Here is an 18,118-nt window from a genome sequence, read left to right as displayed (position 1 = left end):
TTCGCCGATCATAGTATTAGTATATACGCCAAATTCCCAATGATTTATTTAGCCGGTCGTTATCCGGTGAAAATTGGCGCATTTTATTATGAGTATAAAAATATTATTATATCATATAGTTTTTGTGAGGGGTATAAAAATATTATCGAAACATTTCTAATAAATAGTTAGCTGCTCATTCATCGAGAAACGAGAATGGGAATGGAGGAGAGTGTGCTGAAGCTTCCACTTGCTGAAACATTCAATCTGGAGGCCGCGGTGTGCAGCCACGGCCTGTTCATGATGTCTCCGAATCGCTGGGACCCTCTTTCTCGATCCCTTTCTCGGCCTCTCCATCTCTCTAATTCTCTCGACAACACCGATATTCCCTCAGTCTCAGTCGACGTCACCATCTGTCAACCCCAGCAAGACCCTCACTCTCTCCGCATCGAAGTTCGCAATTCTGCTTCTGGGTCCGCGCCGTCACTTTCTCAAGAACAGCAGGACGCGTTGCTTGCTCAAGTCAAGAGAATGCTGCGCTTGTCGGAGGCTGACGAGAGGAATGTGAGAGACTTCAAAAGGATTGTACGTCAAGTGGCCCAGGAGGAAGGGGAAGAGTCTCAGTATATGACGGATTTTAGTGGGAGAGTGTTTCGGTCGCCTACTTTGTTTGAAGATATGGTCAAGTGCATGCTGCTCTGCAATTGCCAGTCTGTTCTCTTATCCTTTCCTTTATTTTCTTCTCCTTTTAGCGTTTTCGTTTTGCCCATCACCTGTTTGATATAATGTGCCTTCTTTGGTTGGTTTAGTCGTGTTTTTTTGTTTCTTGCGTATTTTGCAATTGCTAGCCCCATTTTGTTACATCTTCATAGAGCTCGCTGTCAAATTTTGTTGCTGTATAACCAAAATGTTACCCACATTTTTTTTCCCTTTTTATGCTCTAGGACTTTTAATCCATGCTTGTTGTTGAATGGATTAAGTGAGTGGGTATTTGCTACATATTACTTACCCACAAAACGCTTTAGCTGCTCTGCTTTTGCAACTAAGCAAAAGCATAACAGTTATCAATTATCATTACCCTAACATTTCAATTTGAACCTCATTTCACAAAAATTGTTTCATACTATGAGGTTTTTAAATTGAATCCAAATTTGCAAATTATTGAAGTTTGATTTCTAACTTGAAGCCAGCGACCCGTGTAATTTTAATAGGTGGCCGAGAACTTTGAACATGGCTAGAGCCCTTTGTGAGCTTCAGTGGGAACTTCAACATTGTTCACCCAGTATCAGTGAAGATTTTATTCCTCAAACACCGGCAGGAAAAGAATCAAAGCGAAGGCAGAAAGTTTCGAAAGTTGCCTCCAAGTTGACAAGCAGGATTGCGGAGAGCAAAGCAAGCTCAGAAGATGATATGAATTTGAAGCTGGATTGCACTGGAGCTCTGGAAGAGAATGTGCAACCAAGCTTCCCTCGAAACGACATTGAAAGTGATTTGCATGGATTGAATGAGCTGTCTACAACTGATCCTCCATCCGCCTGTGATAGGATTGGTAACTTCCCTAGCCCAAGAGAACTAGCAAACCTTGACGAGAGTTTTCTGGCAAAACGTTGCAACCTTGGCTACAGAGCAGGTCGCATCTTAAAACTTGCCCAGGGTATTGTTGATGGCCAAATTCAGTTAAGAGAACTAGAAGATACGTGCAATGAAGCTAGCTTAACAACCTACAATAAGCTGGCAGAGCAGCTAAGTCAGATTAATGGATTTGGACCATTTACACGGAACAATGTACTTGTATGCATAGGATTTTACCATGTGATTCCAACTGATTCTGAAACTATTAGGCATTTGAAACAGGTGAATTATTTTTACCCTTCCTTAAGCATCCTCATTTGTTGGAAGAGTTTTGGATACTATTGATAACTACATTGATGCAGGTCCATGCTAGAAATTGCACTAGTAAAACAGTGCAAATAATTGCCGAATCAATCTACGGAAAATATTCACCTTTTCAGTTCTTGGCATACTGGTAAAAACTAATGGAACTCAGACATTCTTTTGTTTATCCTTATGATCCTCTGACTTTCCCAGTTATGTAGTTCCCTCACTTGATCTTTTTCATTGTTAGGTCAGAACTGTGGCACTTCTATGAAAAGAGATTTGGGAAGCTAAGCGAAATGCCCTACTCTGATTACAAGCTTATAACAGCCAGTAATATGGGAATTAAAAATATTCGTAAGGTTAAGAGGACGAAGATATTCTGACAGAGTAGCTATGATCAACCAACTAGAGTAGCATATTAGGTCAGAACTGTGGCACTTCTAAGAAAAGAGATTTGGGAAGTTAAGAGGTGGAAGATATCCTGACAGCGTGGCACATGATCAACTAAGGCAAAAGTGGGACAAAGGTTATTTTTGTTCTTGCTTCATTGTGACATTCATGTCTGGGCTTTTCACATATTTATGTCAGAAGTCTATTTAGCATTTTACCACACCCAATGTCATCTAATATAAACTAAACATTCTGGTATAATTAGATTTGTTTTGTTATCGAGGTTTTACATGCCTCCTTTGGGTTAGATTTTTCATGATTCCATTACTTTTGATCTTCTATATTTCTTGTGATTTTGATTGTTTCATTTGATTATTATCGTCTGTGGTTCTCTTAGCTTGATGATTCATATCAAGTAGTTGCGCCGTTGCTTGAAATGCTGAGAACTGATAACTTCAACCCATAATCCCAGCTCTCTTTAAGCCTCAAAACCCGAATGCAGTTTTCACATAAAACAACATCAACCTATCAGTAGTAATCCAAGTATGGCGTAAATTAGAAGAAACAGAATTAAAGCTCTCATTTTTAACAAACAAATGCTAAAAGGATGTCATTTATTAATAATGTCTAGCAGCTAATGAGAAGTGCAACAGTCTACAACTGAGTTCTAAAGAGAGTGAAGCTCTAAGCTCCTTTGTTGACCAACAGAAGTTGCTGTGAATGAGAAGTGGGTCAGCTTGTGAATTGAAAAGTTGTGGAAGAATTGTGATGGGGATTGTGTTTTTAAGATGGGTTTTGAGTTTTGATCAGTGTGGGTTTCTTCTCAGCTCTTTAACGAAAGGCTATGTCTTGCTTTGCTGAATGTGCAAACAAGAATGGGCGGGAGACCCTGTTTGTTTCTCGGGAAAACTTACATTTTGACCAACTCTGTTTATAGTTCACAAATCGAAGGCAATAAATCGATTCTGTTTTCAACTTGTGTTAAGTCTTTCTCTTCTTTGGTTTCCTTTATTAAGGCCAACTTCAGAAAGCCAAGAAGTAGAGAGAGGCAGCAGAATATAAAGATCCAAAGCCTACAACTGAACTCTTAAGAATCGGTCCAGGCACATTCCATAAACCAAATGAGCTCAAGAAATTCTGATTATTTAATGATTCAATGGCTATAATCATACAGTAATACTATACAGATTCTAAACGGAACAACCTGGCCCCATTTGCAAACTCTTCGAAAGCTCAAGTACAAGATCCAAATGTTCGCAGTTGCTGCAGCTTACTAGGGAGTCAACGAAGGTTGATCTGAAACACAAGAAAGACCAAAAGGAATTAACATTAGTTCAACAGAGCAGTAATGGAAATCTTGATCACGTAACCTAACCACAGTGTATTACAAAACAACTTGAAGAACTTTGATAAGAAAGTTCAAATAGCTACATTATATTAGTAATCATGGGTACCCTCGCTGCATACCTCCTTAGTATTTTATTGAAACTACTCTTTCATGATGAAGGGGTGTCACGCTGTTTTTCTGGCACAGCATCTTGGAATGCCGGTAGCTTGCTGTATGCCTCATGCAACCTCAGTAAATGAGGGAATTGTGTCTGCATGTACATTGAGGAACGAAAAACTTGTCACATGCATACAAAGTAATGCATTTGATTGGAAGTTCCATATTTTTTCGATTTTGAAGTAGAATATGGTACGGATGTGAATTGCTTGAAGATGTAATTTAACCAATACATGAATTTGAAAAGGAAAGCATTACCATGTCAAGGTTGAGCCTGTTGACTGCTGAATAAAGATGTGGTGCTAGAAACAGATCTGCCTGCGGGGTTGATAATATATATAATAGTAGTCATATCTCATAAACTCCCTTCACACATTCTTATTGCTTGGTAAATTAGAAATCAAGTTTTCCATGGCCGACATAATATCAGCTCAAAAGAACCATGTGGACATCGTGATCTCAGAAAACAGAAGCAGGTCATAATTCATAACCTTATGGTGTATTTCAGGCCATAAAGGATAAAATTGGCAAAGACAAATCCATGTTCTACTAGTTTTTTTTTTTTCTTTTTCACACTACCTCCTCACGCACTCTCTCTCACTGCTGTCAGATGATTATTTTCATATTTTCAATAGAAAGAAGAATCACTACATGAAAGAGGCATAGATCAATAAAATTATTAGAAATTCAATGTATAGATGACCGACAAGCAGCCAAGGTTAACTTTGATTTATGAACTCCTGGCTGTATGTTGAAATTGCGAGTATATACTCTTGTATTTTGTCAACTCTACCCAAATTAATAAGAATGACCCACCAAAACTTCTCCTCACAACTTAAATCTTAAACCGTTATTGGACCAATAGGGGTTTCCACTCCCTGCTTTTGGAAAGAGCTTGCACAGGCTATTGTGTACTATAGATGGGTTTACTATGATGTACATGGATGAAGCAATAAACGCTAACCGGGAAAACTTCATCACCAGTTGCATATTTCCCAGCATAGTCTTTCAACAGCTTCCCAAGTGCTGAAAATGCAAGCTATAGTCGGATCAAGACAGAAAAGGAAAGATAAACCGTCAAAACTCTGCAAGATGGATATTATTTGGTAGGATTCTCCGGGAAGAACCAAAATTACTTCAATGAAAATTTTCCACAGAATAATATTTAAAAATGTTATATATGTGTATATATATATATATATTCTGTGTTTGCATATGCAGACACAGAAATATACATGTATCTGCTTGTGAATTTATGTACACCTACAGTTTAAATTTAAAACTTATCATTCAAGTACATGGATCTTCATCAATGGACCTAAAAAAATATTGTAAAAACCTAAAGAATGCCACTAATAACCATTCCAATTCATCAACTTAAAAATTTGAAATTGCTTATTCGATATATTAAAATGGATCTTCTAATTTTTCCAATGTAATGTTTATGTAATACTTACCTGCAAAGCCTTTTCCTATGTGAGTTCTAGCCCTGACAACTTTCTCATCTGCACCAACTTTTTCCTCAAAAGTACTTCTGTAAATGGAAAGCAGCAAATAGAATAAAATTTTCCATAAATATTCCAACCATGTTGTGAGTGTCACTAGAAGTCCTGATGGGAAACGACCAGTACAGGTAGACTCTGAAGAGGTTGTATGCTCGAGGAAACAAGATATGCAGCCTGCGAATTAGGTACAAAAGAAAATTCACTGGTCTCCAAATCTGACACACTTTTGGTAAATTTTATAGCAGAATGAATGCAGTAGGTCAACAACCAGAACATAAAGGCAGAGGAAAATAAATGGACAGTTAGAGTCATCTCTGTTACAATGTGCAAGCCAACTCATGGCTATAGCAGGTTTCTGCAGCACACTATAGAAAGTTTTCTGTATGGGCACTAATCTGTATGCTTACCATTTACATTTGCCAGATGCTGCATAGAGCATATATATACTTTGAAAAATGCAAACTTTTCTTTTCTAAATCTTGAGAGGCACTGTAATGATGCACAATTGAGCTAATAAATAGGATAAACCAACAAAATTAACATATTTGCAACAAAACCATGGATTTGGACACGTTACCGCTCGTACATGCAACTGAAGCTATAAGCAGAGTCTGAGAATCTACATTGACTGATGCAAAGTGAAATAAACCAAAAGAAGAAATGATAATTAAAAGATTGAAGAATAGCAAATTTGAAATTGACCTGATAATTAATAGCTTTTCTTTTTAGATCAGAAGGCAACAATGGATGCTGAGGATTCTTCTCTTCCAGATACTGCAAAATTCAGAGCCAACTCGTGTATAAGCAAATAACCATTAGTATCAAATATCACAGAAATCATCTAAAGTCGAAAACAGCAAATGAATGACTAACCATTAAAATAGCAAAAGAATCAGATACAACATCTCCGTCAACCATCACCGGCATATCACCAATAGGGTTAAGAGTCATAAACTCTACAAAACCAAATACGAAACATCGAAAGAAGTCAAACCCACAGCCAATTTTGAAATTTACCACTGGGTGAAAATGACGATTATAAATTTATATATACTAAGACACAATTACTCACCAGGAGTGAATTGCTCTTCTTTCACCAAGTTAACTGCTTCTTACTCATATTCTAACCCTGTGATTAATTACACAGAAATCACATTTTGACAATCTAATTCAAAAGGGTTGAATCAGGAGATCACGAGTTGACCTTTCAAGTTGAGAGCAATTGTGACAAGTTGTGCACATGAGCTCCTCCAGTGTGAATTCAGTTTCAGCTTACTATCTTTTCCACTTGCCTGTTAATAACGGTATGAATAATAATAACATAAATTTGTAACAACAATTCATGGAAAAGGATGAAGATTTTCAACATACCATGTTTTATGATCAGCAGGTGTGTTTCTGCGACCACCAGGCCACAGGGATACAGCAGACCGAAGTGACAGGCGCCCCAACGCTAGAAAATTCACTGTTATTGACGGACTAATACCGTGTCGTCATCTAACTATTTAGACCCACATTTGTCAGAAATCCATCTCGTTGGCTGGCCAGCATTGAGCAATGTATATTTTATTAGCCCGCATCTGCATGTGACGTAATTGAAATTTGAAATCAGGCTTTACTCAACTCCATTATAACGTTGCCCTCTCTATCCACAAGGAATGAAAGCTTCACTTAACTGACCAGGGGCGGGTGATGACTCCACCTCCAAGCCACATGGATTACGAAAATGCTATTTCCTAGTTTGTCTCTCATCTTTCTCTTTCTCTCTGACTTATTTAACTGTTTTTTTGCTTTTTACGCAAAACAAAATTCGAACCGATAGTACGGTACTGATTTTTTTTTACTCATCCTTTTTTCTTTTTACGCAAACAAAAATTTGGACCGATATTACATTACTGATTTTTTTATTTTTTTCTCTTATTTTTCTGATTGTTAATGTCATCTGTACCCTTAATGCCGGTACTCCTTGTGTTGCAAGAAATTAATAATTCACATACTCAATTTTGCAGACCATATGATCCGCCAACATGTATTCTCTCTCTTTCTTTTTTTTCTTCCAACTTTTTGATAAGTTACAAATCATTTGCTTTTTTTTTTTTAACTCTTGTGGTCCAAAAGCATTTATGTTTTCATTTCAACCAATAATAATAACTTCGTCATCGATAATATCCAGTCCCTAGAGTAATTGGCCACCCAACAAAATTTTTTAAAAAAAAAAAATTCCTACAATTAGAATGAGAACTTGAATATACACATGCTTGCTTGTGTTTAGACCAACTTGAGAGAGGGGAGTAAAGAGGCAGCAGAACATAAAGATCGAAAACCTACAATTGAACTATCCTAAGAATTCAATTCAAAGACACTTCGTGTTTTAGATGACACAGAAAACCAAATGAGCTCAAGAAATTCTTATTATTTATTGATTCAATGGTTACTATCATAGAGTAACACCATACATATTCAAAACAGAACAAACCACTCCTACTCCCTGACTCCTTGAAAGCTCATGTAAAAGATCCCAATGTTCACACTTAATGCTGCTTACTGAGCGTCAACAAAGGTTGATCTGAAACACAGAAAGACCAAAAGGCATTAACATAACCTTAACACAGCAGTAATGGTAATTTGATCATGCAACTTAACCACAGTGGATTAGAAAACAACTTGGAAGAACTTTGATAACAATGTTCCAATACTAATAGCTTCAGTTTATTAATAATTACAGGTACAATGTGTCACTGCATACTGCCTCAGTATTTTGTTATAACTATTACTTCATGATGAAGGGGCATCCGGTTGTTTTTCTGGTACAGCATTTTGAAATGCCGGTAGCTTGCTGTATGCCTCATGCAACCTCAGCAAAAGAGGGAATTGGGTCTGCAAGGAAAGAAAAATCCATTGTCACATGCATAGATAAAGTAATGCATTGGATTGGAAGGTCTATTTTTACTGGTGTTAAAGTAGAATATGGTGCCAATGCAAATCAGAAATATAGTCTCTTTCTGAATCTTGAATGAGATAAATAATTTGCTTGAAGATGTAACCAATACATGAATTTGCAAAGGAAAGCATTACCATGTCAAGGTTGAACCTGTTGACCGCTGCATAAAGCTGTGGTGCCAGACACAAATCTGCCTGCAGATAACATATATAATACTGATAGTCATATCACGTAAACTCCCTTCACACATTCTTGTATCTTGGTAAATTAGAAATCAAGTTTTACTGTGGCCAACCAAATATCAGTTCAGCAAAGCACAACCAAATACATATAGTGATCGCAGAAAACTGAAGCCAGTCATAACTCGCAACCTTGTAATGTACTTCAGGCCATAAAGGATAAAACTGGCAAAGACAAATCCTTGTTCTTTCTACTGGTTTTTTTCATGCTACATCCTCACTCACTCTCTCTAACTTCTGTCAGATGATTATCTTCATATTTTTAATAGAAAGATGAGAGTAACCTCAATGTTCAATAGTAATCAATACATGAAAAAGCCATAGATCAGTGCAGTTATTAGAAATTCAATGCATAGATGACCCACTTACAGCCAAGGTTAATTTTGATTTTATAAACTCCAGGCTATATATTGCAATTGCAAGTATATATACTCTTCTACCTTGTCTGCTCTGCCCAAATTAATAAGAATGATCCCCAAAAAACCCTCCTCAAAACTAAAATCTTAAACCTCAATTCCACCAATAGGGGTTTCTACTCCCTGCTTTTGGAATGAGCTTTGTGTGTTGTAGAAGGGTTTACTACGAACATAGATGAAGCAATGAAAACTAACCAGGAAAACTTCATCTCCAGTTGCATATTTCCCAGCATAGTCTTTTAGCAGCTTCTCAAGTGCTGAAAATGAAAGCTGTAGTCAGATCAAGCCAGAAAACTGATGTTGGGAAAAGAAACTGTCATAAATCTGCAAGATGGATATTAGTTGGTAAAGACTCTCTAGTAAGAACGAAATTAACTTCAACGATAATATTCCACCGGATAATGCTGAAAATGTTATATACATATATAGGTGTCTTCCAAACAGGAATCTATGACCATATTGAAGTCAGAGACAGGATAAGAGACCAAAAAAAAAAAAAGGTAAGTTTTGATATATACTGCAATAATGTCTACGCGCGTGCACGCACACATGCAGATATATATATATATATATATAGTGAGGACATTCTCATTTTGTTAAAGTAAGGATATCAGTAAAATACAAAAAACACAGATTTCAATACATGAAACTGTGTTTTTTTGTCTGTTAGTGTATTGAAATCTATTTTTTTGGTATTTTACTGGCATCTTCATTTTAACAAATGCATTTGTCTATATTTGCATATCTTTGCATGGAAATTTACATATATCTGCTTGTGAATTTGTGCACAGCTACAGTTTTTTTTTTTTTTTTAAAGTTTAAAACTAAGTTTAAACTAATTTAAAACTAATCATATGAAGCCCATCAATGGACCGATTAAAAACTCGTACAAACCTAAAGAATTCCAAGAATAACCATTCAAGTTCATCAACTTAAAAAATTAAAATTGCTCAATGGGTATATTAACATGGATCTTCTAATATTTCCAGCGTAACATTTATGTAAGACTTACCCGCAAAGCCTTTTCCAATGTGAGTTTTAGCCCAGATGTCTCTCTCATCTGCACCAGCTTTTTCCTCAATGTACTTCTGTGAATATAAACAAAGCAAAAAGAATAAATTTCAAAAAAAAAAATTACAACCATGTAATAAACATTTAAACTCATGATTGAAATGGCTTTTAGAAACAGACCACTACAGCAAGATTCTGAAGAGGCTGTATGCTCGAGGAAACAATATTTGCAGCCTGCAAATTGGGCACAAAAGGAAATGCATTGGTCTCCAAATCTGACACACACTTTTGATAAAATTGCATAGGAGAATGGATGCGGTACGTTCCACAACCAAAACATTAATGCAGTGGAAAATGGATAGTTTATTGCATGCCCAGAACAGGAAAATTAGGATTCTTTATCTCTGTTACGTTGTGCATTGCGAACTCTACGGTTATAGGTGGTGTCTGAAACATGCAATAGAAAGTTATCTGTATGGGCACTAATATGATTTACATTTGCAGACGCTCTATAGAGGGTACATATATTTTGAAAAACTTCTACCTTTTCTTCTCTAAAAATTGAGAGGCACATTATTGATGCATGATTGAACTAATAAATAGGACAAACCAGCAAAGTTGACATATTTGCAACGAAACTTAGCATTAAATTCCATGGATTTAGTCATGTCACTACCATGTGCAACTGAAGCTATAACAAGAGTCTGATAATCTTTGTTTACCGATGCAAAGCGAAATAGACCAAAAGAGAGATGATAACTAAAAGAAGAAAGAAAAGCAAATTTGAAATTGACCTGATAATTGATAGCTTTTCTCTTAAGATCAGAAGGCAACAATGGAGGCTGAGGATACTTCTCTTCCAGGTACTGTAAAATTCACAATCGACCCATATATAAGCAAATGACCATTAGTATCAAACACCACAGAAATAATCTAAAATCAAAAGCTGCAAATGAATGACTAACCATTAAAATGGCAAAAGAATCAGATACAACAAAATCTCCATCAACCAAAGCCGGCACGTAGCCAATAGGGTTGATCTTCAAAAACTCTACCAAACCAAACATAAAACAACAAGAGAAGTGAAGCCCACATCCAATTTTGAAGTCTTACCATCAGGGTAATAAGATCGTTATAAAAAATGATGGTTATTCACATTTCTACTAAGACATAGTCACTCACCAGGACTGAATTGCTCTCCTTTCACCAAGTTAACTGCTTTGTACTCATATTCTAACCCTGTAATTAATTAGTTACATAAAAATTAGCAAACAAAATCAAATTTTGACAAACTAATTCAGAAGGGTGAATCAAAATTCAATGTATTGAAAGAAAAGAGATGACCTTTCAAGTTGAGACCAATTCTGACACGATGTGAGCATGAACTCCTCCAGTATGAAAACAGTTTCAGCTTAATATAATAGTCTCAATTTCAGTCTTAATAACGATCGTAGTAGTAGAAATAATAATAATAATAAATGTAAAATCATAACACCATAACATGAAACCAGAAGAGGATTTTCTATCGTACCATGTTTTATCAACAGGTTCTGTCTCTAACCAGACTACACAAGCACTGCAGATTGAAGAGACTGACCTAACACTTCTGCCTTCTTATAATAAGCAAAATAATGGCGTTTTGTTCCACCGTGTGAACCATAAACTATAAATTGTAGATTGGCTTAATATCACTTAAGTGACAACATTTCAATAAATATAAAAAAATGATACTTTTTAAATATAGGTTGATTAGGTGATAATATTAACGTGTATATATCTATAGTATTGATTTTTATGAAATTTTTTTTATATATTTCTGACTACAAATGTTGGAGTTTTTATTAATAAATAATTTCTTAAAAGCCGTATAATATTTCTAAGGGAAAATATCCACCGTCCACCCGTTTTTTACATCATTTTCAAAAATACACAATTTCTTCATTTTTTGGCTGGAATCCACCTAAAGTTACATTTTTTTTCACTTTTCCACTTCCGTTTGGAATCCGTTAAAAAAACTAACGGAAACTTAAAAAAATGACCATTTTACCCCCAAAACAAAACTTACAATTTCACCTTAAAAATTATAAAAAATAATCAGATTAAATCTAATAATTTTTCCCATCGGTCAATAAAGACATTAATTCCACAACCATCAAATGCAAGTTTTTTTTTTAAAATATGTCGGTAATTAGAATGCTAAATTATAACAGTAGTATTAAAAATATTCCAATCTCACAAACCATTAATTGAATTTAAGATAAGTAAAATTTTATTATTCATTGAGTTATAATCTCTAATAGTTAAGATTTTTTTGTACTTCATTAACGTACCAATAATGATATTTATCATTAAATCTTATTATTTTTGGCATTTTTAGGGTGAAATTATAATTTTCGTTTTGGGGGTAAAATAGTCATTTTTTTAAGTTTCCATTAGTTTTCTTAACGGATTCCAAACGGAAGTGGAAAAGTGAAAAAAAATGTAACTTTAAGTGGAGTCTAGCCAAAAAATGAAGGAATTGTGTATTTTTGAAAAAGGTGTAAAAAACAGGTGGACGGTGGATATTTTCCCTATTTCTAAATATGTTCATGAAACATGTATAATCGTTAACTTTAATCGAAAAATAATTCTCTGCGAAATTCTGTTAAAATTGTGATTATGAAAGTACACAGTGAATCGTTAATATCAAAACAGTTAACCGATAAATTTTAGAGAGGATAAATCTTTAATCTTGAATCGTTTAGCAAAAACGGATAAGGCTAGTGTGTTTTGCAGATTACTGGAATTAAACGGTGAACTGTTTATATCAAATGGCTAACTGATAATTTCCAAACTGAAATTTTGTACTAACCTTGAACCGTTTAACAAAAATGGATAAGTTCATTTTGTTTTTGCAGGTTGTTGAAAATAATCAACGAACCGTTAACTGCAAACGGCTAATCGATAATTTTCAAAATGTCATTCCATGATAACCTTGAACTGTTTAGCAAGAACGGATAGCCAAAATTTGTTTTGCAAGTCTCTAGAAATTAATGACGAATAGATAGTGGCAAACGGTCAACCGATTATTTAAATTTCAGCTTAACAGTCACTTGGAGCAGTCAAAACGGTTAACCGATAACTGTTAACGGTGATCCGATTTCGTGCAGAAAGTCAATAACGGCTATTTCTCAACTCCAACTATAAATAAACCCAATCAAGTTCAAACAAGAGTTGATCAAAATGTTATCATTGGGCTTGTAATCGAGAATACAATATTCATTGAGCCTTAAAATTGTTCTTGTTTCATTTATTCACACATTGAACATTGATTTGTAATAATATATTTTGTGTGAGAGAAAAACACATTTGTAATCTTTGTCTTGAGTGATTATAAGTGTTGTGATACACTTGGATTAAGAGATTGAGAATAATCTCTTGGTGTAAAGGTTGATTGACATTTGTGAAGTCAATTGTAAGTGTTCTTGAAGCCTTGGAGGCTTGCCTAATAAAATTCTCAAACCTGGTGAGCTTGGAGGCGTGGACGTAGGTAAGGTTGCCTGAACCACGTAAAAATTCTCTGTATTTGAATCTCTTTTCCCTTATCTCTTTATATTTTGGTTGATTTATTTATTATTGTTTTAAATTCGTTTAAGATTCGCATTAAGTTTTGTTCAAGTATTTCATAATTTTTAGAAATCCAACCCCCCTCTTAGATTGCTTAGATAGTATTTCAGATAAATCATAAATTTTCTCATTAAATATAACGACGCATGGGTAAAATGGGAGTCGCCAATAAAAAATTAATAATAGAATATATTTCTCTTTTTTATTTTCTTTTTATTTTTCTTTTCTTTTCTAGTTTGTTCCTTCTCTTTTGGATCATTTCTTGATAGGTTTTAGAGTTTTGATTAGAGAATTTAAGAGAGAAAAATAAAAAAAATTAAGAATTCAAAAGGAAGAAAAAAGAATTAACATAGATTAGAATTAATTTTTATTATTGCTTCCTCCAAAATATAATGAGAATCACTTGTTTATAGTAGCTTAACACAATCCTAATTCTAATCTAATTAGAATCCTAAATCATTATTGCAATAAGAAAACCTAATCTTAATAGGAAAGAAATTAAAATAAACTATTAGGATCCTAACATTCTTCACCCCTTGTAACAGGCTTATCTATAAGACTTCTACCTAGGATCACTAACCAACATTTTTCAATTCAAACAATCATCAGGCGACTTCTAATCAAAATAGTGTGTTGGCAGAATGAAAACCACTGAAGTATTGGACTGATGAGAAGGGAAGACATCAACTGCTAAAAGTAATAGCTGAGGTTGTTTGCAATGGTGCTCGAGCTTAAATTGCTCATCACAATTAAAACAAACCTCTGTAGAACATTTCTTGGCATGCGTAAATGCTAATAATTGTTTGGGCAAGGCAGAGGGTATTGAACCCAATAAAGAAGGGGTTGGTGAAGTGGATGTCGGGTTTGGTGCCGGGTCATGGAGAACTAGAATTGATGAGTGTGAATTCCTTGATGAGAACATGAATTGCCTCCTTTCTGGAAGGGTCACAATGCTGGCGAATACTTATCTCTTGTTGGGTGGAGCCCCTACATTCTAACATACAAACTTCATGAGGATGAGGAGATGAATATGTTGCCTTGCCCAACTGGCCAAATCCTTCAAGAATGTCTTGTAGAATTACCTGTAGAACGTTATTTTGAGCGGTTAAGGCTACAAATTTTTCATCAACTTGAAACAATTGTGCAACTTTTCTTCAAGCACTATAAAGATTATGATATCTAAAAAACATTATCAACAAAACTCGGGGTTTTGGTGTTGGTGGTTGACAATTGATGGTGGTTCTAGGTTAGGTGTGGTCACTTGGTTGAGATTAATGATTGGTTCGATTGATGGCTTGTGGTGGAACTTGTTGAAAAAATAGCATGTATATATGCCATTTTGAGGACATTTTGAGTGGGTCCCACTTAACGAAAGTGAAAACTCTTGTGAGGTTCGGATTCTACTCCGTTGATACTTCAAAAGTATAATCTTATTTTTTCAAAATGGTGCTTGGGTAAATGAGAAATTGTTCTCAAAGTTCACCCTTGAAATTGGAAATTTGAAAGGAAATGAGGCTTATCCCACATGGGAAAAAGAAGCCTAGCGATTAGTGTTTATATATAAACACTTAACTATACATGAGTAAAAATTATAAGGATAGCGGCTTTCTCCACATGCGCATGCGCAGGGGGGTGCAAATCCAAGACCGATTTGGTTGAACTCGTGTGCGCTCGCGCGTCCTGCGTACGTGAATGTCAGCCCACAATCATCCATGCAAGCTTGGCACGTTTTTAATTTCCTTTTGAATTTTTTATTGTAACAGTTTCACGGTTTGAATTCAAAGGATTTGTAACAGCTTCAATAATTATTTTTTAGCTGTTATATAATTCACGTTTTTTTTAATTCAATTTTGAAATCAATTCATTGAATTGATTTAGCTATTACAACAATCAAATAAAACATATTGAATTCGAAAATTCAATACAAAGCAGCTGTTACATCCTCACATAAGTATAAAAAGACACCTCCTCTTCTGTTTTTCGATACATTGAAATTAGCACTAAGAGCACTTGTGGTTTTTTCTTCACTCCTTCGTCTGTTTTTTCTGATCGAGTTTGCCGCTGTTGTTGTTCGCCGAAATTACCTGTCTATGCTTGACCGAAAATTCGTGCCCGTTGTATCCTGGGAAACAGATACCAGCAAACCTAAAGCACTCCAAGAGGTGGTAAATCTGTTTTAAAGAAACTGTCATGTGCAGGCCTCGGGTTTATATTTCTGTTTCGGTTTCCTTTTCTCTTTTGTTATTCATTTGCTGTTTCTGATTGCTCGTTTACATTGTTGTTTAAATTAGCTATTATTTAAATTTTTATCTCACTGTGGTTGTTTTACTTACAGAACTCACTAAAGTCAATATTAGTTGGTGATAATAAACTTGATCAAAGCTAAATCAAAAGTCAAGGCTAATGGCAAAACGTTTAAAACGTTTGGATGCTATATTACTGTGTGTTTTTTTTGAAGTTAAACGAAAAAGAAAAACGGGTGGCAGGAAAAATATGCTCTGAAAAAATGATAGGTTCTAGGATTTTAATTAGAGAATTCAAGAAAGAAAAGGTGAAAAATTTAAGAATTCAGAGGGGAGAGGAAAGGATTAACAGGGTTTGGAATTAATTTTTAGTATTGCTTCCTCTAAAACATAATGAGAACTACTTATTTGTAGTAGCTCAGCAGAATTTTAATTCTAATCTAGTTAGAACCCTAAATTATAATGCAGTTAGAAAAATAATCCTAATGGAAAGAAATTAAAATAAGTAAGAAAACATAATCCTAATTTAGCATTCTTCTAAATTTTCTTTGTTTCTTCTTCACCTTTTTATTTGCCGTCTTCTTCTTAGTTTTTCCTTCATTTTCTTTTTATTTCTTCTTCTTCTTGGTATCGATCTTCTTTTTCCTCATCATATTTTTAATTTGTTGACTCTTTTTCGTTTTTCCTTATTTTCTTTTTATTTCTTCTTCTTCTTCACACCATTGATCTTCTTCTTCTTATTCTTCTTTATAGAGTTATTCCTACCGCCCTTTAATTCTTTTTAGGGTCTAGTGTTCTTGTTTCGGGTTTCATTAATTATATGGATTCTTTTCGATTGGGCGTACGTGTTTCTTTGTTGTTTAACGTTATGATAGAATAACATAATTTTTAACCCTATTGATTCATGTAGCTCAAATTAATCTACACAAAAATTAAAGAAATCAACTCTATTAAGTGTTTATTGTTAGACGATTGGTTTGATGGTGAAATTGATGGGGTTCTTTTGTTGATTGATTGAAGAAGATGGTGATGGATAAGAATTTTGTGGTATGAGTTGAATTTTGTTCTTATTTTTTTGTCCTTGTCATATGGGATATATTTATAAATAAATAAGTAGTTAGGATGTTTTCATCATTGCTTACGTTTAAAAAATAAGTTAACGATTATCACCTATCCGTCTATGTTTAAAAATTATTTTACTTTTTTAGTATTTGTTAAAACACGTGTCATTCAAGTGAAATTAAACCCTTTAAATTAATCCAATATGCCTGTGCATGGTTAGGTAATTAAGTTTTTAATGAACTATCGGGTTGATTGACCATGACTAAATTGTCATCTAATTATTCGAATCGGAAAACGACACCCTGTAAATAGTCACAAGTGCCCTTTTCCTTTAATGGTCACCATGACCTTTTTTTCTTTTCTAGGGACAATTATACCCTCTCCGATCATCTCAACAAAACCACAAATTATTTTCCCTATAATTAAAAGTCGGGATAAAAACAAAATCATTATCCTCATCTAATGTTAAATTCTACGATTTTGCTTCTTACATGGTGTTTGTTTTTGCATGCCCTGTTCTGTTCTCTTACGAAGCTGAGTTTTGTTTTTTTAGCACAACAAAAGCACATATTTTATAAGCTACGACAATCCGAAATTAGTGAAAGAAACTTAGTTCTATATTGTTTGGTAGGCTAGAAAATGAAAGAAAATAAAAGAAAGGCTTTGCAAAGAAATCTGTAGAATCTTTTATTTATTAAAAGCTTACAGTTTAATGACTATAAATTGATATTTATATTGAGCTACAATCTACTTGACACACACACGAGATTGTTGCAACTCATAAGAGATTGTTGCAACTCATAACCAATTGCTGCATAACTAACTTGACACATCAGCTCAACCAGCTAACTAACTTTGACAGGTCAGCTTAATGATTTGATCTGCTGCAACCAGCTACATAACAACATCATGCTTTGCTCCAGCTTCATCTAATTCACTAACAAGTAGGGATTACTATGCTCTATTTAACAAGTTTCTTTTTAGTTGATAAAAAATCTCAACAAATAGAATCAATATACAATAAAATATGTCTATAGTGATACTTTTTATAAGAATAATCTCTGTATAGTTGTATAAAATTTTGATCCTAATTTGAGCTAGTTATAATTAAGAATGAACTTTACATTATAATAAATTATAATTTTTATAAATCCCATACAAAAAATTTGCCTCCACATAGTAATAATTATTTTTATATTACAAAATATATATGTTTTCATTACATTAAAGTTTAGGATGAAAAAAAATATTTTTCTAAAGTATTTGAGATAGTGATTTAATCTTTAGAATTGCTATCCAATCATTATATAGTTTTTATAAAATTTACATTGACAGAAAAATATT

At 34.3% G+C, this 18,118-nt stretch overlaps 3 protein-coding genes and 1 pseudogene across 7 annotated transcripts in view; 1 reads left to right on the top strand and 3 right to left on the bottom strand.

The window, feature by feature from the left end:
- The window catches only part of LOC102606924 (glutathione S-transferase zeta class-like), a 102,845-nt gene extending 91,302 nt beyond the window's left edge, over positions 1 to 11,543 (bottom strand). Inside the window, exon 1 of the mRNA XM_052440525.1 lies at positions 11,395 to 11,543. Coding sequence (XP_052296485.1) covers positions 11,395 to 11,397 — 3 coding nt within the window. The 5' untranslated portion in view covers positions 11,398 to 11,543. The remainder of the gene's footprint in view (positions 1 to 11,394) is intronic.
- LOC102629917 (uncharacterized) lies at positions 108 to 2,554 on the top strand. 2 transcript variants are annotated; one of them, XM_006470723.4, is made up of 4 exons: positions 108 to 689; positions 1,191 to 1,833; positions 1,914 to 2,005; positions 2,105 to 2,554. In XM_006470723.4, the coding sequence occupies exons 1-4, from the start codon at positions 196 to 198 to the stop codon at positions 2,238 to 2,240; spliced, it is 1,365 nt and encodes a 454-aa protein (XP_006470786.2). In that variant the 5' UTR covers positions 108 to 195; the 3' UTR covers positions 2,241 to 2,554. The 2 variants fall into 2 exon arrangements, with proteins under 2 accessions (XP_006470786.2, XP_052296482.1); XM_052440522.1 differs by having other exon boundaries at positions 109 to 689; positions 2,110 to 2,259.
- On the bottom strand, positions 2,845 to 7,043 carry LOC102629538 (glutathione S-transferase zeta class-like; annotated as a pseudogene).
- On the bottom strand, positions 7,650 to 11,543 carry LOC102628801 (glutathione S-transferase zeta class-like). 4 transcript variants are annotated; one of them, XR_369782.4, is made up of 11 exons: positions 11,395 to 11,543; positions 11,208 to 11,274; positions 11,046 to 11,102; positions 10,829 to 10,914; positions 10,658 to 10,729; positions 10,044 to 10,097; positions 9,865 to 9,940; positions 9,048 to 9,109; positions 8,332 to 8,391; positions 7,980 to 8,133; positions 7,650 to 7,822 (listed from the first exon to the last, which is right to left on the bottom strand). XR_369782.4 is itself a non-coding variant. In XM_006470719.4 (11 exons), exons 1-10 carry the CDS (start codon positions 11,395 to 11,397, stop codon positions 8,032 to 8,034), a joined length of 639 nt encoding a protein of 212 aa, XP_006470782.2. In that variant the 5' UTR covers positions 11,398 to 11,543; the 3' UTR covers positions 7,650 to 7,822; positions 8,003 to 8,031. The 4 variants fall into 4 exon arrangements, 3 of the variants coding, with proteins under 3 accessions (XP_006470782.2, XP_006470784.2, XP_006470783.2); XM_006470719.4 differs by having other exon boundaries at positions 8,003 to 8,133; XM_006470721.4 differs by having other exon boundaries at positions 8,031 to 8,133.
- Positions 11,544 to 18,118: the final 6,575 nt, after the last annotated feature.

The sequence above is a fragment of the Citrus sinensis genome, chromosome 5, assembly GCF_022201045.2.
Source record: "Citrus sinensis cultivar Valencia sweet orange chromosome 5, DVS_A1.0, whole genome shotgun sequence".
Taxonomy (NCBI): Eukaryota; Viridiplantae; Streptophyta; class Magnoliopsida; order Sapindales; family Rutaceae; genus Citrus; species Citrus sinensis.
Note: the sequence above shows the minus strand (reverse complement) of the source record. Positions and strands in the feature narration are given on the sequence as shown.